The 19,533-nt window shown below is 40.0% G+C and overlaps 2 protein-coding genes across 4 annotated transcripts in view; one reads left to right on the top strand and one right to left on the bottom strand.

Annotated features, from left to right (window-relative positions):
* Positions 1-1,128, bottom strand: part of luzp1 (leucine zipper protein 1) — a 51,704-nt gene extending 50,576 nt beyond the window's left edge. For 2 of the 3 annotated variants that reach the window (XM_005925630.2, XM_005925632.2), the window contains exon 1: positions 760-1,128. The gene's annotated coding sequence lies outside the window, so the exon portion shown is untranslated. Of the gene's footprint in view, positions 1-555 lie in introns of all 3 variants that reach the window. The other variant, XM_005925633.3, reaches the window with a different exon arrangement.
* Positions 1,129-9,456: 8,328 nt separating this feature from the next.
* On the top strand, positions 9,457-15,713 carry LOC102296675 (platelet-activating factor receptor-like). Its single transcript, XM_005925634.3, has 2 exons — positions 9,457-9,553; positions 13,168-15,713. Exon 2 carries the CDS (start codon positions 13,174-13,176, stop codon positions 14,386-14,388), a length of 1,215 nt encoding a protein of 404 aa, XP_005925696.1. The 5' UTR covers positions 9,457-9,553; positions 13,168-13,173; the 3' UTR covers positions 14,389-15,713.
* The last annotated feature ends 3,820 nt before the right edge of the window (positions 15,714-19,533 follow it).

The following is a 19,533-nucleotide window of genomic DNA, read 5'->3' as shown; positions in this document are numbered from 1 at the left end:
TATATATATAGTTTGCATGGCACTCAACAATGACATATCATCATATTGTTCAGGATAAAAACCTTCCGATATGGCAGCAGAGTCCAGACCATCGTATATTCACAGCACTGTGCAGCAGAGTACTCACAGCTGAGCAGACAGCCATGCAAAGTTAAGACATGTTTTCGGCTATGTATTTCACAACTAGTTTGTGTAATGCATTGCTTCAAAGATAATAAACAATGACCACATCACATCCCCTTGTCAACACAACTCCAACATGGGGCAGTGTTTATATCACAATTATTTACTCCCTACACTCTGAAAAGTCTGAGTACATGCAACACACACACACACACACCAAATGTCAAGAACACGTCCAAGCAGCCTCCACACTTCTACTCCATGTTCCTACAGCCCGGGCAGTCAGTCTGAAAGGACTGACGTTACTATGTGCGTAAAGCAGTAAAAAAACGTATCGAGTGCAGAAGCAGATAAATGCAACCTCATAACAAAAATGCCAAGTGTTACCAAAAGAAGATATGAACGGTTTATGTGCGGCAACATTTTAACCACCTGAGGTTTCCCTGCAGAGCTGGATGCTTCAGTTTGGCTTAAGAACGACGACGAGAAGGAGGAGGAGGAGGTGGAGGGCTGAAAAACTTGCCGCAGTTCAGACTTCTGCAGTCCGGACTCCTCGAGTCTCAATAAGCCGCTGTGTGAATCCCCAAATATACACTCCGCTTCTTCCTCAAACACAGAATAAAGACTCAAATTTACCTCAGCAGTTCCACCGCCGGGTCCGGAAAACGCAACGGTAAATCCACAACTTCACGCGGGCTGAGCTCGTGCGGACGGTAGGGCTCGCTGCAGCCGACACGGCCGGGACAAGTTCATCCGCATATTCTCATTCAAGACCAGAGAGTTGGAGGCGATAAGGGGGGAACCGCTTTCTGCTTTCCCCCTTTCCCTCAGTCGCTTTCGCTGGTCCTTTCCTCTCGGATATTCCCCTCCCTGGTCCTTTTGAGATCAAACCATCACATTCCACCGCGTCCTTAACAATGAAAAAAGGTGGGTTTTCCTTTTCTGTTGCCGGAGGACCCACCCCTCGGGATGACTCTGCCCGGTCTGACCGCAAAGAGAACGCCCTTCCCGGCGTCAAGGTCCCGCCTCTCTCTCTCTCTCCCACAGAACAAACACAAGCCAGGCCGGTGAGGAGGAATGAATCCGAGCTGGATCCTGCATAGATGCAGGCTACTGCTTGTGTCTGAGCAAACGTATCATAAAAACCAGTTGTCTGTGAACGCTGCATGAACTATTGTTTTATGGCAGTTATACCATTTGCAATAGAAGTGACAGAAAAGTCACGGGCTCAGCAGCACCTGTAGCATCCCACAACACTTTCAAAGATCATATCCATATAATTAGGATCCCCCCAAGAAAGTACTGATTACCACAAAAAATATTGGGGCTATAATATAGATGAAATGTCCAAACAGTATAAGCTTGTTGGGTTCTATCAAATGTCTCTAAATATGTATGGACTAACCATTATACAAAACCAGTCAAGACCACAGTCTTCCCTTACGGGAATAATTAGTATGAGTTCACCTCTCTATTCCCTCTCTTTCAGCTCTCAGAATGTGGTTGTTTAATACGCTGGTGCCACTTGAATGAATACTATAGCATTGTTGTTTGTTGTGCTTTCTTTTTTCCCCATGTGTAACTGTTTGCCAATAGTAATGACTTGTCACAGCCGTCTAGACAAATACACACAAACTAGTCCTGGTTTTCCCCAGAAAGTTTTGGAACAGAGGTGTATTGTTCGCTCTGTTTCTGCAGCACGGCCATGAATTCTCCACTGGGTGTTTATTATCTTTTAGTTGCATGACACTGGAAGGCTGCAAGATGATAAAATATGAATAAAATGTGATAGGCAGCCAGCCAATTAGGTGACGTCATGCCCACACAAACACTCACTCACATTAAGGAGATTGTTTTTGTGTTCCTTAAACAGTTTTGCATAATTCCCAAGAAGCGTAGCTTTATTTGACAGCACGTGATAACACTATTAAAACAAAACCCACGCTTCTTTCATTGGTTGTGCTGTTTCCCACTAACATACCTCTGTCTCAGAAATCATTCTAGTCGTGTAACTTGACACAATGGGCTAAGAGAGATGTAAATAATGTTTTCACTCTCGGCTGGTGGGGAAAGATACCAGAGATACCAAGGAATCAAAGAGAAATTAAATCCTTTCAGATGATGCTGAAATCCAGAGGCATAGCTGGGCATGCCTGAATGCCACTGCATGAGAAGCCAACCACAGGTGTACCTGAATATGCATGAGCGCCTATGTATTTTTTATACACTTGATAGGTGTTTGCATATATATATATATCAATATACTTGTCTTCTTCAAAGACAAATAACACAGTATGATAAAAACCTGTAGGATATGGTTTTATTTCTGACTTTCAAGAGCTACTGCTCTGCTGTGCGCATTAAAATAACCATTGATCTTTAAAAAAATCTATCAAGGCAATAGAAACTGAGATGACATGTAAGTAAATGGAAAACGGCTTGTTTTATAAGCACGAGTATCGGTCATGTTTCATCCATCTTGAGAGGGTTGGCTCATGCACAGACAAGCTTCTGTCATTTTGGGAATTTGCCTTAATATATCAAGTGATATAAATGTGAATGCATTGCACAGACTGCGATCTAATGCATAAGGACAGGGTTACAGGGGAATGTAATCCCCTACACCGCATGACTCTAGCACGCAGACACAAGCTGATTCAGGAAGAGCAGGTTTCTAGCCAACATCCTTCCTAAACACAAACACCCTTCAACAGCCAGAAACGTTTTTGTTCCATTAAGAAGTTATGGGTGAACAGCAAAATTTGAAATCGAGTCAAGTAAAGAAAACAAAAAACAAAAGAAAAAGGTTCCCAAGCAGACGCCGGCATTGTTTTGCTGTTTGTGATTCCCATGTTAGGCATTTTATCTTAACTAGAGTAGCTTGCAGCAGTTGCAACAGCAGATAATCTCTGATAATCCCATGTAGCACACTAAAAATTACAAGCAACCAGTAGCAAGGAGTGTGAGGGTTAGGCCAATAGTCAACCCATGATATGCATTTGACTACAAAACAAGCATGAAAGAAATTAAATGAGAGCAAAGTGGAATCTCCTGCCTAAGCAAATATGGCTTATGGTGGAGCTTTCCTGCTTTATATCCTTTTTATAGTGAGGATAAGGATTAATGTGCTTAATTCACTGTCCTCTCAGGGTGGGTTATAGCCAGTATAAACAGATGTAACCCTGATGGATCAAAATGTGGGGCAGCTTGTCATGTAGAAAAACACTAATCGACTGCCATCAAGCAACCGTTGTGTTTGAAGGGGCCATATTCAAGACGGCATTCCCTCAGAAGAATAATAATAATAATAATAATAATAATAATAATAATAATAATAATAATAATAATAATAATAATAATAATAATAATAATGTGTGGCTTGCAGTTGCTTAAACAGTCTTTTCCACTTAAAGCAATAAGAGTTAACATCTAACGGCCCTTATTAAGTTCTGATATTTGAAGTCTTAATTTGGAAATACTCAGAATGTCTCATGGGAGAGGAGCGAGAGGGCGAGCGCTCCAAATCCTTTGATACTTAAAAAAAGTCATGTCCTACTGTCAGGTCTTATATCATCTGGAAGTACAGATGCCTCAGTCTGTCTTGTTCACCCTCCCATGGCCCTCTCTTTCTCACTGCAGGGGGACATTCCTCAATCCTCAGCCTCTGGCATGCAGTAAATCTGCCTGAGAGAGACCTACTCTCTCAAGCCTGCCAAAAACAATCTGCTAGGAAAGACGTGCGGCTATTTATCAAAACCCAACCTCATGTTTGCCTTTTGTTCTCCTGACAAGCGCACAGAGCCATCAGGAATAAAATATCTTGTGTAAAATAGAAGTCTTTCTTGTCTGCCAGAGGAGAACTACCTCAAGGTCGAGCTGTGGTGACGGAGCCACTGTGAAAAAGGTGTTAATTGGGACAGGAGGAGCCTCACACAGGCTGCGCCGTCCTTTATTTAAAACCGACTTTTGAGTGCATAGATCTTACAGGTGGAAAGTAGCCGTAGCTGGCAGCGTTCCTAAAATTTGTCTTTGCACACCTGGATCTTGGGATGAAGGATTCCTTAGACTGACCTGTGCAGTAGTGCAGAACATCAGGGGTCACCTGCATGAATCTGTGTTGGACTCTTTTTGATTTTTCCTGGCTGTTTAAAGGCCCTGCAGAGAACGCTATATGAGAAAAGGAATCAGGGCCTGCAGGTAACGGACAGTGTAAAGTCTGTGAAATAATTTGTGAACTTTTGTAGGACATGGGCATGAACCATGCCACACCCAGCATTTACCTCCTAAGCTAGTGTGCACATGCAATGTGTACAGTATATTCATGAATTAGGAAACACAAAAGCCAAATACAGTAAAAACAAAGAAAAGCAACACAGAACAGTGCAACTACTGTGTACTGAAGTGCCATAAAACAAGAGGCAGCAGATTATTCATGACAGTTTGAGTTTAAAATGATCCAAAACGGAGTTCTGGGTTCATTTGTGTAAGTAAGGAATTCCACATGTCGACGCTCCAAACAGAAATTACGATTTCCACAATGGCACCCATAGATGCTGCACATGTTACTGAGATTTATACAAAAAGCTTTAAGAGGAAGCTCACTGCACACCCGGGGAGCCAAATTGTGCAAACATTTATATTATACTTTTATGCTACTGAATATAATAAAATGACCAAAACTAAACGCTGTCGTTGTGTGACCTTACTGACTTATTGTCCATAATTCTAATTGCCCATCTTTATAAGGGGCCCGATTTTTGCGGATGCTGCTTCCGACCAAGAAATAAAACAATAACTGAGAAGAAATGTAGTTAGCACCATTGTCTCACAGCAAGAAGCTTGGGGGCTAGTTCAAAGACATCCACATTTCAGCAATATTTGGCTCTAAATTGGCAACAGGTGTGAATGCTAGAGTGGATGGCTGCCTCTCTGTGTTAGCTCTATGAAAGCCTGGCGACCTGTCCAGGGTGTACTCCGCCTCTCACCTTATAACAGCTGGGATCCAACTTAACCACAACCCTAAATTGGATGGATGGATGGATGGATGGAGAAATCATATTATCATCTAGTTTGCCTTTGCAACCTTACTCACCTTTTCGACTTGTTTCTCAAATCTTAAGATGGGAATCTAAAAGAATAAATGGATATTAAACCTCTGAATTCTGTTCCATCCATTGTCCATTAATCTTTAGATCTGACTTACTGGCTTAGTTTGAGAACTGAGCTCTGGAAGAAAAACAAACTGACACCATTTTCTTATTGTTGAGCGTGTTTTCAAACCATGCGCTGCCATGGACTGTAAATGATGGAGACATCTTTTATGCATTTTACTGGACTCCATTGTCCCAGTGCGCTGTGACTGTGGAGTCGATCTCTGCAGGACAAAGCCTTCAATATCACATTCACATAAATGCAACTCAGAGCTGCCACTTAACCCAGCCTGCATCATGTGTTTGGACTCTGGGAAGAAATCAGAGGACTCATGGCAAAAACCAACACAGGCAAGGGGACAAGATGAAATTCAACACACTGAAAGGACCTCACTGGCTATTGTTTAAAATATATTCAAGAACATCACTTATCCGGGACTACACTTTGAACCAAACCACATCTCATATAAGATGCTCTTCGTTTCATGACCGAGACAAATCTCAGTGACTTACTGTGGAATCTTTTTGAATCCACACCCAAACCATGAGCAACAAGTTGCATGTGAAAAGATTTTTACAGTTTATACCCCGCAATGGCACAGCATGTCTGGCAGTCATGAAGGGCACAACCACCAAAAAGCTCTGCTGTCTTGTTCCACTGCCAAGCCATAATTACAGCAATAAGGTTGGAGAGGCTCGTTAACCTTAATCTAGGAATTATACTGTGGCACCAGGGAAAGGAGGACGTGTTGTGTTGTGTGCTTGTACATAGGACCTGGAATTAGACATTTACCACAGAGGGGGACTGGTGCTGCTTTGAACTACACCGAGTGAGAGTTGTGGTTCATGCAGTTCACAGAGTGCCGTATAGATTCTGCTTGAAACTTTTACCTACTGTGCACTGTTTGAAATGGAGGGAAAGTCCTTTTGTTAGTCTCTACCGCCATCGTGTGGTTTAAATGTAGCATTGCTCACTTATCTTATATACAATGTTTTGTTCATTAAACCCCACTGACCTATGAATATCTCAAGGATAAAAATGGCAGCTAGCTGAAGGGAAGAACAAGTGTTGTTTCTACACATAATAGACAACTTAGCAAAAAACAATTTTAGCAGTCAGTCGCAAAGACATGAATTGTTACCATTTCTTTTGTTGAATATATGCACCAACAAGGTGATTCCCACAGAGATGTTAGCTGAAAACTTTCGAAGAAGTCGAAGTCGAAGAAGTAGAAGACCACACTTTAGTTGATCATCATAAAAAACATTAGCTATTTTGCAAAGGTTAACTGACTATCATTTGACCATTTATTACTTGTAGTTGTTCTAAAGCTAAGGATTAAAGGCATGGATGGAGAGGTTGGTGTGGAAAATTGAGAAATTTATCTTTTGTGCTTTCCAACTTTTAACATGATTCTGACATGATTCAGCACAATTATCAATTTGCATGACAATTTGAATATTCTAAAGAAGTACACACAAGGAAAACTAACTTTGGCTCCTCCCTTCTTCACAAGAAATAATAATAAGCAGCAGCAGCAGCACCACCACCACACTGCTCTTCTCCAGCTTATCACCTCTGAGAGTAATTGGTGGTAACGAGGGCAGATGAGCAGCAGGTGTGTCCTAAAGGAGAAGGCAGGGGCAGAGAGAGAAAAGGGGAGGGGCAAGAAAGAAGGAGGAGGAGAGGGAGAAGACAACACCACGCCCACACACTCCCACAGCCTCACAGGATGTAATAGAAGCAGTTCCCTCTTGTATTACATGACATCGAGAGGCTATTACAACAGGCCAATTTACTGCTAATTCTATGAATCGCCAAAAAGTTAGTAAAATGTTGCAGCAAAGTAGACGTTTCTCTTCATGTTATTCTCAGGTGCATGAAATCGTGTAGGCGAATGTTCCGTATCATACAGGTCTTTCCTAAGACCAAAATTTGCTTCCTTAGAACTGTTTGTGGTACAATTGCTGATCTAATCAAAGACATTCATTGCCTGCTCAAGACTGCAAATATGTTGCAAACCTCTTGCAAACTGCAGCAGGCTATTTGGTCATCGCTTGTTCAGAAGAGACCATTAAACAGGTTCAAACGTGTCTTAGCTGTCACAGTCAGGTCAGCACTGAAATATATAAACAGATCTGTGTAAGACAGACACATGTTTCTACAAACCCTGAAGGACATGAAAGAAAAATATATGGCACAACAATATTTACACCAACATTCGGTAGCAGGTTGTTTAAAGCAGGTTATAGTCTAAGAACCGCATGTCGCTTAAACCACTTGCATACTTTTTAGTTCAATTGTTTGAATGAATTCAGGTCCAGTGATAAAGATCAGTATCAGTACCTACACAACTTTGGTTTCAACTTTTCAACTTATCTTTCGCAACAATTTTATCTTCAGTAGGAACCTTAACAGTCACAAAGCCCACCCCAGTCAGTCTCTCTTGGTCTGTAACTGACTGTGACTTCTTTTTTGTATTTTCTTCTGAGAATTAGATTAGAAAATTGGTAATAGGAAGGCTATGGCAGACACCAGAGTCCTAGTACGCCTTTTATACAGAAAAACACTAAACACTAAAAAATACTACAAAAATACAACGAGATCGAAAGATCGGTGACAGGCATTTTAGATCAACTGTTAAACTGACACGCAGTTGTTCGCACTAAAGGAAAACACCACCATCATCTCATGCGGCTACCACATCGCCGCAAGCTGCAAGGCTGGAGCTGAACAACAACAAATTCTCTCCCTGATAACAGGACTGTGTTTATCTCCCATCTCCAACACCTGCTCCAGCTCAGCGCCCTCCGATGGCAGCAGATGCGGATAGCTGTGTCTACATAGGCCTACTTCTCGCCCCTTACCCACCCCTGTTGCTTGTCATGTGCTTCATGGTGTTGTAATGTGATAATTTCTGTGCTCTCCTCAGAGTCCAGCAGGAGTAGAGGTCTCTTTTTTCCCTCCTCCACTTGCCCATTGTACTGTACTTTCTGTGTTTTTCCATAATACTACTGGTATTTCACCAGAGGGTAACCTTTGTGTGACAAATAAAGGTTTTCTGAACATACTAAGAACTAAAACTAAACTGAAACAACAAAATCCACTCTGGATACTAATAGAAACTAAACTGAATTAAAAACAAAAAGTCAAAATGAAATAAAAAATAAAAAATATTAGAAAATACAAAATTAAACAGTGGTGAGCTATGATAGTTTGAATTACCAAAAAAAAGTTAGTGCTGGTTCTAGCAGAAAAGTGTCAGATTGTTGTGTATCAGCTGATTGCTCATGCATCAGAGCTGGACCACAAAGCAATGGAAGAAGGTGGCCTGGTCTGAGGAGCCCATGTGGATGTTACTTTGACATGCACCACCTGTTGCAGACCATGTACACCTTTCACAGAAGACAGTTTTATTTATTACTTTTATTTATCTTACCTACCTTCAATGGAAGGACAACAAAAAGTTATTCTCAAAGGCTTTTCCCTCCATTGTACACTACCTTTGTCATCTGCATCAAAACTCTGCTCATCTGTCATAGGACACTGTATTGATGGTAATGTATTTTGTTTCCCACAGACAAAGATGACACAATCAGTTACTATGACAACAATGAGTAGTGAAAACCAAGTAACTGTTGCACTCCTTCTGTAGGTTTATGCTTATGCATATGATGCCGAAAGGATGGCACAGCGACACAGGGCCTGCACCTACTCTGGTTCCCGTTTTATTTTAGGGTGATTAAAATCATCGGTAGCACATTTTGCTGCATTTTTAGAAAATGAAATTCAACTTAAATCTGTGAATAGTGGCAGTGACTTTTCATACACAGACTAACATTTATAACTCCCCAATTTTATGTCTCATATTAGCATGTGCCAGTCTGTCTCCTTTTCAGGACTAGTTTTCCTAGGTAAGCAGCTAATTTCTTTACTTGGTAACATCATTTTTCGTGGTGGTGTTTTGAAAACAATTCTATGAATCGCCAAAAAGTTAGTAAAATGTTGCAGCAAAGTAGACGTTTCTCTTCATGTTATTCTCAGGTGCATGAAATTGTGTAGGCGAATCTTCCGTGTCTTGGACCTTTCAGGTTTTTCCTGTGAAGACTGAAGCGACACCTCCTCCGTCTAGACCTGAGAGAGCACTCCCACTCACACAGTCAGACACATAACTGTCCTCTCTGTCAGAGAAGTCGTGCTGCTGCTGAACTGAAGCTGTGAATTCATTCAAAGTGTTATTACATACAGAAGACGATTAAACAACAGAAGGCGCAGTCAGGTAAGCAGTAACTCTGTCATTTGTTTTTTTATATGACAAATAGAGGTTATTAAGAGATGCAGATAAAACTAAGTCTAATGTAAAGTGTGAAGCTGTATGTAGTGGCTGCAGTGTCTTCCACTCACTAATAATAATTAGAATAATTACTTAGTGTCAGGACTGATATTAGACGAGGACATCTCCCCCCTCCCCCTTCAAAAATATTTTTAAAATAAATAAATAAAATCAACAAAACCTCTATTTCAAATAAAATTACCAAAGCCAGTAACAAAACATGTTACTCAGTAGGTTAGTAGAGTGAAATGTGATGTGGTGAGTGAAATGTTGGCAATTTATGGTTTAAGCGCTTCCTTTATCAATTTCTTAGTATGATATTTGTATAAAATGAATATTTTGGGGAAGGTAATGTCCTTCTCATAATGTTAAACTGAATTTGAACTCCAAATTATTATTATTAATTATAGCATAACAGGATTATTACATTTTGACTAACTTGTAATAAAGCGATTAGATTTGATATTATCAGTAGTTGAAATCAAAATTGTAAAATCGCTAACTTGGTTTCTTAGAACTGTTTGTGGTGTAGCTGCTGATCTAATTAAAACCATTCATTGCGTGCTCAAAACTGGAAACATGTTGCAAACCTCTTGCAAACTGCAGCAGGCTGTTTGGTCATTGCTCGTTCAAAAAAGTCCATTTGCACCAACATTCGGTAGCAGGTTGTTTATAGCAGGTTATAGTCTAAGAACCACATGCTGGTTAAACCACTTGCATACTTTTGTAGTTCAATCTTTTTGATGAATTTAGGTCATGTGCTAAAGATCACTATCAGTACTTAACCAACTTTAGTTTCAATAACGTCTCTTACGTAACCATTTTGTCTTCAGTGGCAACCTTTACAGTCACAAAGCCCACCCCAGTCAGTCTCTTTTGCTCTGTAACTGACTGTGACTTCCTTTTAATACCCCTATGTTGTATAGTGCTACAGTAAGATGCAGACTCATGTGTCCTCTTATCAGAAGCATTTTCCTCTGAGAATTAGATTAGAGAATAGGTAATAGGAAGGCTTATATGCCTTTTATACAGAATATTGAAATGTTTGTTTGAAGACAGTTTCTGTTAACACATTAGAACTACAGTTCTGCGAAACACAGTTGCAAATTGTGATTTATAATCACTTTATTGTATTGCTTGCTTTTACTAAGACCTTTGTAACACCCCTTTCAATCCTTGGAATAGAGATTTGAATGTTTACCTGTGTGCTGGGCCAATCGCTAAGGTTCGACTGCTAGAGCAAAGTGGATGACTAATGAAACGCTCAGAGAACTTGGTTTGATAAACTTGTATTCACAAATGAATAATCACATATATATACAATGAAAAAATAGCATTGTAGAGCGGAAGTTGTATTTACCTCTCCAGCACTTATTGAGCACTTTTAAGGGCATTTCTTATCACTGCTATGCAGATGATATTCAGATATATCTCCTTTAAGCCTCAAGATGTTTCCAAGCTACAGATTTTGCATAGATGCATAGACTCCGTTTGAGGTTGATTGGCTCTAAACTTTCTTCTACTAAATGAGTTGAAGACTGAACTCCTCGTTTGTTTGGGTTATGGAAAACTTGGGTCCACTTGCTACTTTTACCAAAACTTCTATCAGGAACCTTGGTGTAACTTTTGACTCAGCTCTGACTTTGGTCATGTTAAATATCTGGTCCGCTCCTGTTTTTATCACTTGAGAAACATTGCTAAGCTGAGTCCCACTGTATCGCGCTCCGAATTAGAAATTGTCATTCATGCATTTGTTTCATCTTTCATTCATTGTTTATTGTTATTCTTTGTTTACTTGTTTATATAATGCCTCTTTGGTGCATCTGCAAGTTGTTCAGAATGCTGCTGCAAAGCTTCTGACCAAGTCCTCCAAGTACTCCCATGTCACAGCCCTGCTGCACTGAGGGTGTGTTTTTGGACAGCTCTTTTAAATTCGGCAAACAAGTGTCTTCTGTTGTCAAATCTTGCTTCTATTGCATCTTATTTGCAAGGCCAGACACTATGACCCGCACAGGGACCTGGAAAAGCTTCTCCACGCCATCATGACATCTAGGTTGGATTACTGCAATTCCCTTTATTTTGGTCTTAACTCTACTTTTCTCCATAGACTGCAAATTGTTCAGAATGTGGCGGCTCATTTCCTTACTGATACCGGGCGGCGTGTCTCTATTACCCCTGTCCTTGCCGACCTGCACTGGCTTCCCGTTAAGTACCGTATTCAATTCAAAATCCTGCTGCTCACCTTTAGAACTATTAACAATTAAGAGCCAAGTTACCTCATTGAACTACTTAGATTATACACCCCTGATAGAGTACTAAGATCATCTTCCCAGTCACTTTTGGTACAGCCGAGATCCCGGCTGAAGACTAGAGGTGACCGCGTGTTTGCCTTGGCTGCACCCGTGAGTCTGATCCATTCAATCCTTCAAATCGCAGTTAAAAACCTGTTTATTTAGCCTCACCTTTTCTAACAGTTAATGCTTGTTTGTTAAGTTAGTTTAATGCTTGTTGCAATTATCGTTCTATTCTTAACTATTTTAAAATTTTTCTTGACTCCTTTATCTTTTACACATATTGTTCTATTATGCTTTTATATGTATTTCTTTTGTTTCTGTGTTTTTAATGCCATTAACCTGCTAGCATGTTTGGTACTTTGACATGGCTTTCATCTTTCTCTATTACTTACTTCTGACACTTTTGTATGTTAAGCACTATTATACCACTGGTTTTTACAAGGACAAGCACCAACATATATCAGTGAATTTTTACATCCATACATTCCCAGCAGGTCCCTGAAGTCATCTGATCAAGGGCTTGCTAGTTGTCCAACACACGAGGCTGAAAACAAAAGGTGACAGAGCTTTGTAACTGTGGCCCCTAGACTGTAGAACTCTCTCCCTTTGAGCCTGAGATCTGTGGACTCAGTGGTCACTTTTAAAAAACAGCTAAAAACTGATCTTTTTAAACTTGCTTTTGGTTGATTTTTATCTTTGTTTCAGCTTCTGTGAAGCACTTTGTGATTTTTATCTTAAAATGTGCTATATAAATAAAATGTAACTTTACTTTTACTTACATGAAAGAAAAATGGGGCTCAATCATGAAAAATAATAAACAAAACACGCCCTGTGGAAATTTGACTCAGTCTCTCTCGTGTCAGCCCACACCCTTAAGTGTGAGTCCAATAAGGGTTCTCTTTGCAGAATGTGCAAAGGAGCAATGAGGTGCAATGCTGTTCTACCACTTAAGTAGAATTTGAACAGTTCAAGGCTCGTCCAAAGAATTTAACTTTCTTCTCAGAACAATCATATCAAGGACTCCTGGATGGAGCGCTCGCCATCTTTGGACTGGATCATCAATGAACCCTGACCCTGACAACACCCTGACCTGTATAATACAGTCAGAGTAACATTCAAAAATATACATTTAGTCATTCATACATGTATTCTTTCCCTTTCTTTCTTTTCCCTCCATTGTACACTACCTTTGTCATCTGCATCAAAACGGAGTAAAACTCTGTCATAAGACATTGTACTGATGATAATATATTTTGTCTCCCACAGACAAAGATGACTCAATCAGTTACTATGACAACAATGAGTAGTATGGTGTCCACAACCATTAATCCGTTCCTGGACTCTCAGTTTCGTTATGTGCTCATCCCGGTTTCCTACATCGTCTTCTTCATCCTGGGCTTCATCTCTAACCTCTACGTGCTGTTTGTCCTGCGCTGCATCCATCAAGCCAAGGCCATGGGAGAAATTCACATCTATATGACCAACTTGACCATCGCTGATCTTCTGTTTGTGTGTGCTCTTCCCTTTTGGATTGACTATTATATCCGTGAGGGAGACTGGGTTTATGGAGACGTCATGTGCCGGGTGACAGGCACCTTCTTTTTCATCAACACCTACGGCACCATCCTCTTCCTTTCAGCCATCAGCATCAACAGATACTGGGCGGTGACTCGGCCTCTAGACGCAGCCTCGTCAAACCGCAGAATTCGTGGAATCATTGTTTGTATTTGTATCTGGGTGTTTGTTCTGACGATTTCTGTTCCTTTTCTGGTGAGTCCAGGGATCAACGTGCACCGTAAAAACAACACCGACATACGTCGCTGCTTTGAGGGATACCAGGGTGGAACTAATGACAAGAAGAAAAAAGTGGCTGTCACTCATTTTCTAATAATTGGATTGTTTTTTGTTGTCTTTTTACTCATTGTGATATGCAATGTCCTTATTGCTCAAAGTTTAATTTCTAAAAATTCTCCTCAGTCGGAAAGTCAGTCTTCAGGAACACAGTCTAAAAAGCCTACTTTGACATCCATATTTAAATGGCCCACAGGGGTAAAACGGAGGGCTCTCCAGATGTTGCTGGCAGTGGTGGGAGTGTTTGTTCTGTGTTTCCTGCCACACCACATAGTTCAAGGCCCCTGGGCTCTGGCAGTGCTGGAGATCGAAGACGGCTTCGGCCACATGAAGTACAGCGAGACCACTCGTCAGTTGCTGAACGACGCTCATCAGATCACCCTGGTTCTTATGGGCCTCAACTGCATTTTGGACCCTGTAGTTTATTATTTTGCCACAGGGAAGTTTAGAGGACAAATCAAGGCCCACATTAAAAAATTAATCCCATGCACCCAAACTCGGAGCTACCACTTAAACCAGCCTGCATCACCTGTTTGGACTCTGGGAGGAAATCAGAGGCCTCATAGGAAACCCACAAAGCCCGGGGGGCAGGATGAAACTTATTACACTGAAAGGAGCTCTGTGGTTATTTTATAAAGTATTTTCAAAAATCTAACTTATCCAGCATTTTGAACCTAACCACATCTCAGATAAGATTCTCTCTATTTTATGACTTAGATGAATCTCAGTGACTAACTGTGGAATAATTCTGAATCCTCAATTACATTGTTAAAGAGGACATGAAACACTACACATTTGAAGGTTAATTAGCTCAGTGGAGCCCTGTTGTAAAAAAAAACAAAAAAAAAAAGAAACTGTAATTGAGGTAATATGGATTTAGGAAATAATTGTTTTAGGTTAAAGTTTTTAGAGCAAGTCTATGGTTTGGTTGGTTTCTGCTGATAGACTTACATTAGGTTATGTTAGTTAACTAGTGACAGAAACAACAACTCAGAGGAAAACAAAGAGACTAAAATTAAAAAGCAGTCTAAGGGAATCACATTTGTACTGCCCCTGGCTGCAGCAGTGAGTCTGATGATAATAAAACAAGGAGGTACTGTCTACTTTCACTCTGTCAATTTAGCAGTAAGTCATCTTTTTCTTCAAAATATAAGGAAATGAGGGGTAGCTCAAGACTTCCACAGTGTTGTACCTTTGGCCTATACCTCTAACTGACCTGTACCTATAACTGGTTTTAATATAAATACAAGAGATTTGTGATTTATGACACATCACCTTGTGGAAGTTAATCTCTGTTTTTGTTATCTTGTGACATTATTACAACATTCTCATAGACATGATGGATTGTTTAATGGAAGTTGATTCATGGAAGATAAATTGTTAAACAATATGCAAAACCCAATTTTTATGTACTGAAAACTCTTTATCTGTCATTCTTCTTTACCATTTTTCCCCCTCTCACCTACCTCACATGTTTTTATTCTTATTTCCTCATCTGTGAGGATCTCATTGTTATGGGAACCCACTGGTCAAACCTTTTTTTTTAAATGAAAGGACATCTTTTTTCTCACCTTTCCACATTTGCAGGGTTCCCTCTGAAATGTATATGTGTTTTTGTAAATAAAAACATGAAATCAAATTTGATCAGAGGATCTCTGCCTTTATTAATTCCTTGCATTCTGATTGAATGCCTACAATGATAGCACATGATGATAACTGAGGGCCAGTTAAGTAAGTATAGCAATTTTAAATATGATGATGTCAACTGTGGTGGCAGTAGCAATACAAAGATACTCTTCTAAAAATCAGGTGCAGGAGTGTTACAGATGTGCCACTCTGCCACACATGCCTGTGTAGATCTTTGATGTGTTTTATTAGGAGCAATGAAAGGGTTAACCCAATAATGTTCCATCAGAGGACACCAAAATCATTTTAGCTTATATCTCAGAAGTGTATAACATAACAGCTAGCCTTACCAGCATGAACCAACCACATAGTGAACAGATTAATAAACATTGCACTTCTACGTAAGTGGATTCTCTAAATGTATTTCTTTCACATTTTATTCGACAGTGCTCAGTTACATTTATAAAAATGGGTCATCATTTCAGATGAAACATTATAAACTCTCATTCTCGTGAAAAACTACAGATGTTGTTGGACGGAGAGAAACTCAATGTTTGGCAGACACACCTGTTCACGGTAAAGTTTTTACACCATTTCTGATAGTTATATAGTGCAACAAGAAAGCCAAGTGACTGTTGCACTCCTTTCGGTTTGTGCTATGTACATGATGCAGAGAGGATGGCACAGTGACACAGGACTTGCATTTACTCTGGTTCCCGTTTTATTTTAGGATAATTAACCCCCAAATTTTATGTCTCATATCAGCATGTCCCAGTCATTCTCCTTTAAGGAACTGTTTTCCTGTGTAAGCAGTTCTTTCTTTACTTCGTAACATCATTTCTTTGTTGTTTTTGGTGTTTCATGTTATTAGCAGGTGCATGAAATCGTGGAGGTCAACATTACGTATTTTGGACCATTCGGGGCTTTCCTAACAAAACTGAAGCAACACCTCCTCCGTCTAGACCTGAGAGAACACTCCCACTCACACAGACACGTAAATTCCCTCTCTGTCAGAGAAGTCACTCTGTTACTGAACTGAAGCTGTGAGCTGAGCTCACTAGAACTGACGAAGCTTCTCGAATGAGAGGTGAAATGTCTTCTAGCAACTTGAAGAAGTCCAGACACTTTTCTTTCCAAGCTCCTTAGACTACAGAACGATGGTGGTACAGGGTGAATTTTTACCCATTTACATTTTTATGTTTTGTCAACATTAAATGAAAGAAAAGAAACAAAAACTGTCCCACAAAATGCCTGTGGACATCATTGACGTGTTATATTAGGAGTGATGAAAATATGCTAATGAAATCAAACAAAACATCAATCGGATCTTTATTTAAACTAACTGATTGGTCAGTTGCAGTGTTGATCATGGAGCAACAGTATTTTGATGATGCAACTAAAACATCAACACGGAGATATCTGATAAATCACCTCTGACCATGGATGTGTAACAGCCACACAGAGCAGCAAGCTAACCTGCTTATCCTTCACAACACTGCCTTGTATTTTCATGCAACCAATGAATAACACAAATTTAGCGTACCTCCATTTGTTTTACAGGACCTTTCACAATACAAAATATAGTATAGAAAAACACAGCTTCAAAGCTTTAAATTTCCAGTTTATCATAATAATCTAAAATGATTGCCAGATGTTGAAAGCTGAGGTTATTCTGAAAAAAGGGCAAGGGTATTCACTTACCAAAATGAGTACCAAACTACCAAATATGTTCAGGCGGTATGATGCTTGACACTTTCCTGTGATTATTTTCATGTTGGCTTGAAACAAAATATCAAAACTTTGCCTCTCTAAAACGTGAAATTGACACGGTGAACTGGCTTGATTTCACGATTTGACATGGTATTAGGTTGGATAAACCCCAGTGATTGAGGCTACATCAGTAACATTGCTATTTATGCATTCTTATTCCCTCAATTTAGGCCCAAATCGATTTGATGTTTGAAGGCACACAGTGTTGGGAAATAAAAACTTCCCTCAAATGTGTTAAACTTAAAGTAATGAGTCTATTTTGAAGATGTAAGGAGTAGAAAATACAGATATTTGTGGTTAAATGTAACGAGTAAATATATAAAAAATCGTCAGAAAAATAAATACTCAGGTACAATATAGATATCTGAAACTTCTACTTAAACACTGTAACAAAGTATTTGGACCTTGATACTTCCAACTCTGAGCACAATAAAGGGTGTCCGTGGAGAGCTGTACACAGTGCGTCTTGAGTGTGCATCACAATACTAAACAGTCTCAATCAATAGTGTGTAACATTCTTTGCTCTTGTACAGCAAAGTAAAGCTGTGAATGTGAGAACTATTAGATTCTCTTTTCTAAAGAAATTCATGAAAGAAACAATGCCAAATAAAGAAGAGGGCTGCATATTTGTCAAACACTACCAAATAAAGTCATGCAGAACTGCAGATTCGCAGGGTTTGCAGTGGAATAACTACAGTTAGTAAACATTATAAACATTTGGAGAACTCAGGCTGTGGCTTCTTCTTCCACTCAATATTTCATTATTTCATTAGCATCAAAACAACTAGACAGTTCTGTTTGTGCTGTGGTATTCACACACAACAATGCTGAAGGACATCTCGTGTCCATCTCTGGGGAAGCCAGTGATTTTGAGATAGATGAAAGCAACTGCAAAACCTTTTTAACAAAATAAATAATGTTCCAACCACATTTTGTGACCCAAACTAATTGAAAAACGGTAGTAGCTATTTAATAAAGGTTAATTGGCTCAGTTTATCTAACATGTTCAAGATAAAATGGATGGATGTAGATGGAGGAATCTAGTGTGTGTTGAAAATAAGGAACAAAATGTACTGTGTCTGTCACGATTCTGGTATCTCGCTTCTTTGTGAATCGGAATTTAAAGCATTTTAAAAACCACAACTAGATAAACTATCCATAGAGTGCAGCATCAGCTTAGGCTTGAATCTTTTGCATTGTTTGAAGAGATATACAAGTCAAATGTAATAACTGTGTATAATAACTGTACAACACTTTAGGTCTTATCTCCGTGTCGCAGTCACGCTCCTTTTTGAACGAAATTCCTCTGCAGTTCATTTCTATAACTGATAACATTCGTTTCTTTCTCTGCTGATTTTAATTAGCCGCAAACACAGTGTTGGGAAATAAAAACTTTCCTTTAAATGTGTTAAACTTAAAGTAATGAGTCTATTTTGAAGACGTAAGAAGTAGAAAATACAGATATTTGTGGTTAAATGTAACGAGTAAATATAAAAAATCGTCAGAAAAATAAATACTCAGGTACAATATAGATATCTGAAACTTCTACTTAAACACTGTAACAAAGTATTTGTGTCACGGTCTGTATGGCAGACCGTGAGGATGAGGGGAATGAGGACCCAAGATGCAGGACTTTGTGATGAAGGCAGTGCGTTTATTTACAGTAGTGGAAATAGTTCACAGAATCAATCCCGTGTTCTCCCCTTGACTTCCGTGTCGTGTCTTCACCCACAAGTCCGTGCTCCGTGCTCTTCCGCTCCTGTGTGTCCCCGCACCCCGTGCTCGCTGCTCTTGTCTTCCCTGCTCCTTCCTGGAGAAAAACAACATAGAAGCAACTTGTCAGGACACTCGACTACCGCGGGCATGCACTCGCTGGACTTGGTATTAATAACACTAACGTGGAGTCTCACGCAACGATCCCACGCCGAGGAGCGCTCGGCCACCGTTTTAAGAAGCTCCCCGACAACGCTTCATTAGTTGCAGGTGTGTGAGTCATCATCTGCTTCAGGTGTGGCCATCCTCTAGATAGGACACACCCACCAGGCCTACCTGAAACCCAGTACTCAGCCACACTCACAGAGACACCCACTTGCCTATACATACCAAGACGGGGAATCGCAAGAACAGCAGCAGTGCAGACAACACACACATCACATAATCACAGCAATAATTATAACAGTAGTCCACACTGCCCACGGACCCTGAGTCCCCGGAGCTGGGTCCGTGACAATTTGGACCTTGATACTTCCAACTCTGAGCACAATAAAGGGTGTCCGTGGAGAGCTGTACACAGTGCATCTTGAGTGTGCATCACATACACCAGGGGTAGGCAACCTTTCTGATGGCGAATGCCATTTAAAATTTCCTCAGAAGTCAGTGTGCCAT

The sequence above is a fragment of the Haplochromis burtoni genome, unplaced genomic scaffold (assembly GCF_018398535.1).
Source record: "Haplochromis burtoni strain Fernald_Lab_line unplaced genomic scaffold, NCSU_Asbu1 Contig_86, whole genome shotgun sequence".
In the NCBI taxonomy this organism is placed as follows: Eukaryota; Metazoa; Chordata; class Actinopteri; order Cichliformes; family Cichlidae; genus Haplochromis; species Haplochromis burtoni.
This window is presented reverse-complemented; position numbering and strand designations above follow the sequence as displayed.